The sequence below is a fragment of the Drosophila biarmipes genome, chromosome 3R, assembly GCF_025231255.1.
Source record: "Drosophila biarmipes strain raj3 chromosome 3R, RU_DBia_V1.1, whole genome shotgun sequence".
In the NCBI taxonomy this organism is placed as follows: Eukaryota; Metazoa; Arthropoda; class Insecta; order Diptera; family Drosophilidae; genus Drosophila; species Drosophila biarmipes.
In genome coordinates, this window is record NC_066616.1 from 18,206,910 (window position 1) to 18,218,492 (window position 11,583).

Consider the following 11,583-nt stretch of genomic DNA (forward strand, 5'->3'; position numbering starts at 1 on the left):
TGGATGTAGCGAGGGAAAAACTGTTTCAATTTGCAAAGTTTGTAACAAATAACCGAAAACTTTCCTTTCGAACTTATACTCCCATTTGCAGGTGTCGATTGTTGCTTAATCCCCACGGCGACCCCGCGACCCCTCGACCTTTGGCTTGGATTTGCATATGGCAGTGTTGAGCCGGCACCCCCGCTTCAAAGCTGCTGCCTCGTGGCTCGGTGATGTGTTTATAAACAAATGACACGCAATCCTTTGGGGGGCACGTGAGTTCACGGCATCCAGCTCAGCTGTCTACGCCCTCGGTTCACTTCTCTTCCACCGGCATGCATGCAAAGCGAAAGCAAAAGCAGAAGCAGAAGCAGAAGCACTGGCATTACGCATACGCAGCGTGTTCAGGCGGCTTTTGCTACCGCCTCTGTCTCGGCCCCTGCCTCCGTGGTTGTTGATCATAACACGCTCGATTTGGCGCCAAAATCGCAGCAAACCGTTAGCAGCAAACATACACTCACGCAGACCATGCCATGCCAGCCAGACCAGACCAGACACTCATTCATTCATCAGCTGGCTCTTTTGACTTTGGCCTATGCGTGTTGGCCGAGAGCTGCGTGCCGCCAGTGCACCTGATAGATGTGGCCCCTTGCCACCGAAGAGAGCGGCAAGGCAACCCTTTCGGCACCTATAAAACGCCAAGTGGCGTGTCCAAAACCTAAAACTCTAAACAACACGGATTGTGGGTCATCACAGCTCACTTTTACTGCAACTAATTTGATTTTGCATACTGCCAAACGAACCACCCACTTGTTGATATCGAAAGCCCACTTCCCCGCTTTACAAAAAAGCAAAAACATATCTTACTGTCAGCTTGGTATTCCTCTCGAAATGTCACAATTAATTGAATCTACATTTCTGCATATAAAAATGTCAAAACAAAGGGGTGGGGTATTCGAATTTAAGCGCCATTTAGGGAAGCTGTCAACCGGCGGAACATGCTACCACAGCCTGCTACCGTGCTGCAACATTGGCCCAGTCACTTAGTGCCAACCTCCAGCCGCCAACCGCCAACCGGCGACTGGTCACAAAGGGAGCCTCCTAATCTATGGACCACTTAATGGATCTGCGCCAAATTCACGCATAAATTTTAAGGCTCAGCATCCCAAAGCTGTTAAAATTAACGAGGAGCGCGAACAGGAAGAAAGGGGGGAGCCTCAGGAGGCGAGGTGCCTCACGGCCTGGCCAACTCATTAATTTTGTCAACCCGAAAGCGAGAAAAGTGAATCGCCAGGCAGTAGCTGAAACCAAAAGCGACTACAAAACGATCGCGCAACTCTGTCAAGATAACAACCAGGCGGCGGCAAGGGGCGAAAGAAGTGGTTCGGAGCTGGAGGAGCTGGAGCAGTAGTACACCGAAAAAAACCAGTCCAGTAAAACTAAGAAATTATTATAATTTTTCGATCAATTCTGTTTGAAATATAAGTAAAGATATTTGATATCGATAAAGATTATATGCTTATTTCTTTTATAATATAGATCAAAATAATATCAATATATAATATCAAGCAGAACATCATTTATTTCAAGGGTAAAAGGTTATTAACTGATCTAAACTGATCAAAAGGTCCGAGGTATGTAATAATATATAATAATGGTATAAACTCTCCTTTTTTTCTAAGCCATATCTTTGATTGCATTTATGAAAGGGAATCAAAGAAACTCAAAGAATTGAACTTGATCGATATCCTCCCCATTTCTGCGCAGTGCATCTGCCGGAGCCTGCGTCTGAGAATCTCCGCAGAATCGGTCCCAGGCTCTCAGGTTCACGGCCTGCGCTAATCGTCAGAGGGGCGAAACACTTCTTGAATGGATTGTGAACCGAATTAAGTTGTTAAACGCATTATTTGCATATTTCGAATGCGATGATGCCACATTAAGATGCCACAAGCAGTACATCTTGCCGGCCCCTCGCTGCTCATTTGCATATTAATTGTACAAACAAAAAGGCGGAGGAATGTTCGTTCCGTCCGCTTAATGAAGTGATAAATGTTATCGATGGCTTTGCAGAGGCCGACAATCGCGTTTGATCTATGGGCCGAGAAAGCGACAGTTTTCCCATCGGCAAAGTTTTGCTTTGGCCTTTTCCCAGTTTATGATCTGCCGAGCCGAAGGCAATTTGTATCCACCAGATACATTCTTGCAGTGAGTACATAAAACTACGGCTATACGACGGACAGTGTGAGTGCGCGGCCGTTTTTAGTTTTATGATTACCCTTGTCAAGTTGGGTTCCTTTCTGGCTGCTCGTATACTTAGAGCTGTAGATGTGCTGTGGGGCGGCAAAAGTTCCGCACAAGAATAACGTCAACTGTGCCAGCCGGGGGAACCAACACAACAACGACAACTACCACGGGTAAACTGTGGCAAAGGCAACTCATTTATTTTATCGATTAAACATTTTTGCGATTCGCGCAGCGGAATCTCTTTTGGTCTCTCACCAAAAGGAGCCCCCAAGCCGGGTCATGTGGGCTTTTGGGAAAAAATGTATCTACTACTGACACACACACACACATACTTGGGTAGCTGGTACACAGATACACACACACACACACAATCATTCGGGGGCGACATCAAAGCGCCGGGCAAAGGCAACTTTGAAAACCTTTTGACAGCTGCGAACGCCAAAAAGGAAGGCGGCAAGGGATGGTGGCAGGGGTGGGGGATTGCCAGTGGGAGAATTAGGCACAGGAGGAGGGGAAAAACGGGGGAGGGGCAGCAAGAAGAGGCAGAAGACGGCGAAGGGGCGGGTTCCACCCTGCCCACAAAGGTGGGCGCGGCCTTTGGATTTAGTGGGGCGCAGGATTGGGCCAAGAGTGGTAAAAAAAGAGGCTTCTGTGCGCTAATGATGAGCATTTGGCATTTCGCCCTCAATCATTTATCATTCTGCGGAACCGTGTAATTATTAAAATTTATATCTGATTTCGCTTTTCGCTGGCAATCAATCGATTGAAAGGGATTCAATCAAAGTACAGAACTGCCGTACGGCTTAATTAAGAATATAGGACTGTCTAACAGTAACTTTAAAAAGTAACAAACATTCATAAAGAATATTAAATAGTTATCAAAACAACAATGAAGAAGACATTAAGACATTTTCTTTATAATGTTGAATATCTCATGGATCATCAACGTATTTACAGGATGGAATTCGAATGCAAACATCTAGTTAGTTTTTACACCAAATTGATAACAATTTTACCATTAAGATAATTTCATATATCAATAGGGATAATTTCATATATCCTAGCAGCCTAATAAAGCAGATATTAAGTATACACGTTCTGTTACAATCCGGTTCAGCCCCCATTCCCAAGCATAAAGAGCCTTTTGTAAGCTCACTGCCAGAGTTAAACGATCCCCTTGGCCAGGGTTTTGTGAACGTCAAAAGGTGACTAAAAGTATCACCTGCCCGGGGCAGATACCACCTCCTCCTCGGCAACTGCAGCCCAATGGACACCCCACCCCGCCGCTCCGGGCCGCTCCTGGCCTGCCCCTCGGGCGCTCCACTTCAGCGCACACTCGAAAAAGCAGAGAAACAAAAAATGCAGAAGGCAACCCAGTGCGTCCTGGCTGTGGTCCTGGGTGCTATGGTCCTTGTGGCCCTGTCGTCCTGCTGCTGGAACTGGAACTTTTACTGCCGGCCGCACTTCGGTGGTGGATTTTAATGGAACGCTTTGGGTTAATTCAAAATTCTTTTGTTTTGCTTTCGCTGACTAACCTGGGCTAGGCTCGGACTAGGGGGTTGGCCAAATGCAGGTGGTCAGCCGGGTATTCGCTGGCTTATGGATTAGTGTTGGTGGCGCGGACTAACCCGACAGTTCACTGACACTGAAGCCAGCGCAGATCCCTGGCCGGAGATCCTGATCCGCTGGCCAGACAACAGACAGAAGGCTGACAAATCGATGGCTTTAGGCCAGCTAAATCGCTGGTAAGGCCGTAAGCGCTTCAACGCCTTTCAATAGGGGACCTCAGCCCCATAAATGGCAACAATGTAGCTGCCCCAATTGGGAAAGAGACAGGGATAGAGACCAGAAAGAGACACACTCGCACTCGCTTAATGGCTGATATCGGCGTACCCCCTGCTCCTGGCCAAATCTCTGGCCCACTGCCGCCCAGTTTGGCATATGGAGCAGCACTATTTAGGCTTCGATACGCTGCATTACGCAATGGTGTTAATTACCAACACACGGACACCAGGCACCCGGCACCCGGCAAGAGGGAGAGCTGTACTACAGATATAGATACTCAGATAGTTAGATGCTAAACTAAAGCACACACACCAGCAGACGGATAATCGCCGGCAAGCAACTGAAGCGAACTGGCTGGGGAAAAACGGTTAACCAAAGACGGTAGCAAAAACATTTAAAGCCATTTTTCCACGGCGTTCCCAATAGAAAATCGTCCATAGAAAGGCAATGGTTTAATGAATCGTCGAGGTTGTGAGAAAAGCCGACTTTGGGTTTAACTTTAGCGTTATTTTCGAAGGATATCCCCCGGCATATGTCGTTCAACCCACATACAAATATCTGCCGATCTCCGACACCCCCAGTCCTTTGTAATTAACCAAATAGAATAGCCCGCGGGACGGTCTTTCAAGCCGAGATACTTTTAACCCCATGTGAACCATGGCCTTTGTGCGGAGGGCGCAGGCGCAACTAATGAGCAACCCACCACCATCAGCCATGTGGTGTCTCCCCCACCCACCTGGCCATCGCCCGCCGGCTGGTCAGTCCGTTTGACCAACATTAAATTGAGCTGCGACTTCCAAAATTTATGTGAAATAGGTCCTGGCCATATGGCCGGCGGAGAGGGACTTTAAAAAGCCGTGCTCCGCCTGAACCGGCCAAAACATATGTCGCAGTGGGCTGCGGTTTTCCACTGAGCGATCTCCTGGCATGTGGGAATACAACAATTCATGCACTCCGAAAGGTAATTCATCAAAAATTTCACAAATTAATTTGCCATAGAGGGAAATGGGAGAATGATTGTGAGGGGGTTGAAGGTTCAGTTATGGGTAAGATAATTAACCTATGAGATAGGCCAAGATATGTGATAAAATAGCAAGCGTGTGAGATAATAACATTAGAAGTAAACATTTGTTGAAAAATTTAACCTGTTTTAAAAAATTGTTGAATAAAATATTCACCTAAAATATATGTAATGAACTGCGTCTCTTACAATACAGTTAAAAATTCCACTGAAATTTCCCTTTAACTCCGAACTTAAACTCTGCTACCCCCAACTTTCGACCCACAAGTTTTGCAACTCAATCAAACCGCATAAAATACGAGCGCTTGAACTTTAAACCGCTGCCCAGAGGCTCCGACAACTGCAGCACCAACAATGCCAACTGAAACATGGCTAATTGCAATGGCCCAACAACTGCAGCTCGCCAGGAGCAGGGCGAAGGATGTATCCTTTGGCACACCAGCTGCAGCAATCAATAACAGGGCTAGGGACACCCTCGCACACCCCTGCACATAGCTGCATAGAGAGCATAAACAACGAGCTGATAATCAATAAAGCAAAAGCAGGACTGATATATCCATAACAACCAACAAGTGGAACCCAACAGCGAGGGGCAAGTGTGTCTGGGGGTTGGGCGGGGGCAGGCCTTGGGGGTTAGGGGCAGCATAGAACTTTAACTACTTGTGGTAATGGCCAACAACTCTCAGAAGCGGATGCACTGGCTTCCAATTAAACCGTGCACTGAAGTGATTGCACTCGGGGGCAAAGGAGAAACGGAAGGAAAGTAAAGTACCGCGAATTCCTAGATCGCTCGGATAAAACTAAGTTTCAGCAGAAATATTAAGGTCGCATTAAATCCAGTAGCAATTTCAGATAGTATATTTGATGCCATATCAATGATATGGTGGCCTCCTCAAGTGATTTCCTAATAAATCAATCTTTTTGTTTATTTTATCGCACACAAATATTTTCATTTCTGAACTTGTTTTTCCATCGGCACCAACTTTTAGTGCTGAAAATTGCACGAATTCAATTGAATAGATAAGTTCCTAATAAAATACTTGCACGCAAGCCGCCAGCCTGGCCAAATGTTATGGCCAAATGCAAATGCCAGGCCAGCCCATGCGTCGTATGCGTAATTCTCGCCAGCAGCTAGGGCTAAGGATCATATATACACATATTTCAGAAGGGCAGCTGTTGCCCGCCACTTATGAGCTCAATTAAAGTGCTGTAAAAAGTGCAGCGCTGGGCTAGCTGGAAGCTTCAAGGAGAGCACATTTTGATCAGTTCATTAAAAACATTAAAAAATAAGAACTATGATCGAGGGGTACGGAACCCTAAAAACGAGCGGGGCCCTCGACCTGCCACTCGAATAATTGCAGGTGTGCATTGCAGCAGGCAGAGGCAAGGTGACAATTTTGCGTCAGTCGAGCGAGTCAGAGTCGGTGTCAGCTTCGAGCCCGGCCCACAGCCAGGTCCACGGGGTGGCACTCCGAAGGCCCTGGCATTTTTTCCGTTTTGCCAACTGCAGGAAAGCGTAATTGTTTTTTTTTTCGTTCTTTTATCAAGCTGGAAGGTTCGGCGAATTACGCGACTGCCTGTCGATGGTGAAACGTATTAAGTGGAAGTTGTACGGCATAGCTCAGAACTTAAATAAAAAACGAACTTAGCGCGTAAGGGGAAACGAAATTACGCGACAGGTAGGGGGAAGGGAATAAGTTAAGAGCGCCTAAACTAAGCTTTGATCATGTTGGGCAAAAGTAGATTAAGCTTCACAGCCGAAAAAATCTCCAGCTGTATCCTTTAAGAACAAAATCTTCTTAAAATTTTAAGATTTTTTACTTACTTTTCTTAACACCCCTATAAATATGTATTGTAACTTAAATTAAGCGACAGGTAGGGGGAAGGGAATAAGTTAAGAGCGCCCAAACTAAGTTTTGATCATGTCGGGCAAAAGTAGATTAAGCTTCACAGTCGAAAAAATCTCCAGCTGTATCCTTTAAGAACAATATCTTCTTATTATTTTTTCTTAACACCCATACAAATATCTATTGTAACTTACAAAAACGACATCTTTTTAACAAAGCTAATAATGCATTTTATGATATTAAAGTTTAACTAATAAATATATTACATTAGATATTTTAATGACCTTGCTGTTATCCTAAATATATCATAACTCTTCGATATTTTGATGATAATCTTCTGTGTCCAATCTACTTTTTTAGTAGATTACAACTATTCAAAGAACACTTTTAAGACAAGTCATATTTCCAATTAATGACTTAATTTGCAATACTAAAGCTAAACGGATAGATTAGGCTAGATAATTAGAGTTTGATAAGTATTCCCCGTAATCACCGCGCTGTTATCCTAAATAGATCCTGGTTCTTGGCTGTTTAGACTATAATCGATGCAGTCTTGGACCGCCTGTTCCCCAACCCGTCCAAGGCTAGGGCGCTGGAGCTGATCAGTGGCTCTTGATTATGGGGGTCGCCGCATTAGCGATCGCTGGGCTTGCTGGGTCTGCAGCCGGCTTGGTGGTGGGCGTGTCCGCTCGCTCGCCTGCTGCATATTTACCATCGCCGCTCATGACAGTGCGTGAGTTCTCATATATTTATATTGAAAACATTATTCTTTTGTGCTGCTGCAGCGGCTAAGTACACAAAATTATCAGAAATTATGTGCACCTTGGGACAGGCAGATTCCGATCTCCCCCAGCGATCTCCCCACAGCCGGAGGGGCCGCGCAGCAGTCTTCATCATGGTCATCGCGAACGTTCACCATCATCATCATCTCCATCAACGGTTTGGCTACTGTAATTTCACGGTAACCTGCCCCGACATGCATAATGCAAATCAATTTGAGACTTTCGGGCGGCCAAAGAGGGGATTCGCCCCTTTTCCAGCCGAGGGCCAAGCCACAATTCAGTGGCCATGGCGATTTGTCAACAAATGCCCGCTTGGATCATTAACAATCGAATGGTGGCGATTTAAGACCAGTGGCCAGTGGGAGATTGATGGATCGTCAGCGGGTGGCGCCACAAGGTGGCAAGTTGGCAAGTGGCTAAGTGGCGAGTGCAGCCAATCGCATTGATTGAAATCTTTCCGTAATAACAGCGCAACCAACAGAACCCGCTCGAGCCCAAACATTCCGCCTCCCGCGGGGCATTTATAACCGAATCTGTATCTGTATCTGTATCTGCATCTTGGGATGGGAATGGATCTGGGACCTGAGACTTGGGATAGGGACGCGACTGGGACTCACCTCTTGCCGTTGCGTCGCCTGCGCTTGGTGGCGTAGACGGTGCCCAGCTGGCTCATTGCTAGGGCGGAGTTCGTTATGGTCGCCGTCGTGAATGATTTTCACTCTTATTATTTTTCGTATCAATTTTTCGTTGTCTTCCGCTGCCCGCCGCTGTCTGTCGTACAGGTTGATTCTGCGCTTTGTGTATCTTTTTGCGTTTTGTTTTGTAATTGGTTTTTATTTATTGATTTGGCTTGCTCTGGGTACACTCTCACACACGGGCACTCGCACACAGTCAGCCAGGAGCTGAGTGCGATCGGATCCGCGAGATCCTGCTGCGGGTTTCGGCTTCGGAGTTGTGGCCACGCGTAAACTTCGCTTTTTCCTCTTTGTATTTATTTTTAATTATCATCACGCTTACATTTTGTTTGCTTTTTCATTTCTCGCGCTCCTTTTTTACTTGTATTGCACTGGAGTTTCAGTTGGCTGGAGCTGTATGGAGGATTTTATGTGAAACTGTGATTCAGCAGTTGAGAAAGGCTGGGAATGGTGGTGGCTGCGCCATTATACTATTCATTCGATTGCGGGCTATCTGAAAACTATAACTTTGATTGGACCTATTAGCAATTGGGCCCTGACCGAGATACAATCAGCGTTACTTTTAAATGTTTAGGGAAATACGTTTCCGGAAATTTGGATTATAACGGTCCCATTAAATTCATTTGGGAGTGATTTTCTATAGAACTGCTTAATTCGTTTGTTAATTTTTAATTTAGCTTATAAGCCTCTATACTCATTCAAAGAAGTGAATAAACATGCTCGGATTTTGGAATTTAAAAAGGATTTGTTAAAAAAAGCATTTTTTTCAAAAAGAAACTTATACTGCAAAGCGACGGGTTTTTTTAATTTTAGTTTTTTTCTTGATCTTTACAAGAAATCTAATTGAGATTAAATTACTATTAGAGAAAAGGATAATCTACCACTACATTTTCTCCAAATTATACCTAAGTAGATTTAAAGGATAAAAATCGGAGGTTTCAGTTTCAAAATATTTTAGAATAAATGCATTTTTAGCAAACACATTGTTTTGTGGTTTAAAAATTAAATTTAAATTTAGTTTCTGATAGCATCACCAAATATTATTTTCTGTAGATCAAGTTTACACAACGTTTTCTTTTAACCTTGAATGAAAATAACCAATAGAAGCCAATTTGATGAACTTTGTTAAGAAAACTCGTTGCACATTTTGCCAGCCCAAAATTCCTTTCAATCCCTTCTCAATTGCGTTTTTATCTGGGTTGTAGCTTGTGGCTTCTGTTTTGACCATTTAGCAGGTTATTGTTTTGGTTCTTTCATGGCAACACTTTTGCTTTTCACTTGCACTTTTGCATTGGCTGTTGGCGTTGCTGCTCGTGGGCTCTGGTTTATCAATGGGCGGTGTTTGCGATGCGATGACGACGCATGCAACAGCAGAACAGAGGAAATCAAAATCGGCACGGAACCAAAGGCGCTAACGCAAGAACGGCACGCAAATCATTTGCGGCACGATCGACGCCGACGCGGGCAGAGGCGCCAGCGGCGGTGCCGGCAGAGGGGGCCGGCTGAGAAACCAGAGTTGTCAAAGTGACATTTGCCAGGGGGGAGCGTGGGTGCTTGTGGAACTGTGAAAAGGAGAGATGTGAATGACCGCCGGCAGTCTGCAAGTGGCACACGTGACGTTCAAGGCCTAGAACATCCAGTTACAGGGTATCGCGTGTTGCGTTTCGCTTGTAGCCTCTATTGTTCTTTTTTTTTCACTTTTTTGACAGGGGAGCGGAGGGGGTCACTCACGCACACACACGCACGCACCTTTAGCGGGACTCTGGCGACGGCGGAACAACCGTTAGGAGGGAGCAGCGACTGCACGCGAGCGCCAGAAACGAGTGAATGAGCGAATGAACAACAGTGCCAAAAAAACGGACTGGGACAGACGAAACGCAGGCATTTGAAACGAAACACACACGGCCGGAGGAGCGCGTGCTCTCTCGCTCGCACACGGCTCGGGCACACGGGGGAGCTCACTCTCTCTCTCGCTCTCGCTCTCTTTCAAACGCGACTTTTGCTGCGCTGCGGCCACGTAAACGCTTTGAGATTCCAACAAGAACTGAGCTGGCGCCGCGAAACGAATGGAAAAACCAGTCCTGGCGGAACGCTCTGGCAAGGGAACACGCGGGCGGTGTGTTTTGGCCGCTTTCCAGTCGTCCTGGCAACGAGCGATCGCCAAGCGACGCGGCCGCGTGGGAGTGAGACAGAGCGAGGGCTGTTCCGATGCCGGGCGTTCCGGCCAAGCGCCATACGTGCGACTGGAAGGAAGCGACCAACCAAGACGGTCTTGGAAGTGCCCACGCCGTCTCGCTCGCACCCTCGCATTGCGCTCAATCCAGTGAGGGGGCGTGTTCGCACTCACACAGCCACGTTGCTGTAGAGCCGACTCTTTCCAGCACAGTGACTGAGCACTGGAATTGGAAGTGGAAATTCGGGGCACATCGCTCATCTCTTAATTAATTAGGCGGTAATTAAGAGCTATCAGTGCTATCGCTCAATGGCATCTTCCCAAGCCGTACTCTCCTTCTATTTGGAACTTATCTCAAACAGGGTTTTTATTCTTTCTTTCCTTTTTTTGCTGTGAAATGCAAATTTTATTTGGTGTGACCAAAGCCATTAAGGCCTAAACATGAGCACTCAGTTCGCGCTTATCGCGAATGATTTATTCCCATGTGCCACTTGACAACGGCCAAAGAACAAGGCGTTCGAAATGCACACCGCAGCCCAGAACCAGAAATCATATTCCTACACCCAGGCGAGATGGGCAAAATGTCCGTGTCCAGGAACCCGATTGGATGGACACAGCCCCTATGCCATAGGCCATATGCCACGTCCGCCTTTGACCGCATGTCGCAGATGGTGATGCTCCAGGTTGCCTAGCACTTCTCAAAGGTACAGTGGTCGCTCCTAAGTCGACACTATTTTTACATGCCATGGGTCGAAAAAATGAAAGCATTATAATAATAACACCAATTCAAGTTATTTCCTTGCTTCAAGAATTTTAATTGCCTTTTTATTAATAAAGAATATAAAATCGATGGGTAAAGTACTACATTTACCAAAATTTTATTGTTTCCATTTTTAGGAATGCCAAACTTTTTTATGCCCCTACTTCAATACTGTCCTGAAAGTCGTACACTTAATTTATGCATTAATACAGGTTTCAAAACAATTTATATGACTTTCATTTTAAGCATTACGTACTAGTTTTGGTTTGCTACAAGAATAACAGTAACTAAACAAAT

General features: G+C 45.7%; 1 protein-coding gene across 6 annotated transcripts in view; it reads right to left on the reverse strand.

The window, feature by feature from the left end:
* The window catches only part of LOC108025271 (single-minded homolog 2), a 30,595-nt gene extending 20,215 nt beyond the window's left edge, over positions 1–10,380 (reverse strand). For 2 of the 6 annotated variants that reach the window (XM_017095672.3, XM_017095681.3), the window contains exons 1-2: positions 10,103–10,305; positions 8,276–8,746 (exon numbers count right to left, since the gene is read on the reverse strand). In XM_017095672.3, coding sequence (XP_016951161.1) covers positions 8,276–8,331 — 56 coding nt within the window. In that variant the 5' untranslated portion in view covers positions 8,332–8,746; positions 10,103–10,305. The other 4 variants (XM_050888866.1, XM_017095636.3, XM_044095567.2 and 1 more) reach the window with 4 other exon arrangements.
* Between the last annotated feature and the right edge of the window lie 1,203 nt (positions 10,381–11,583).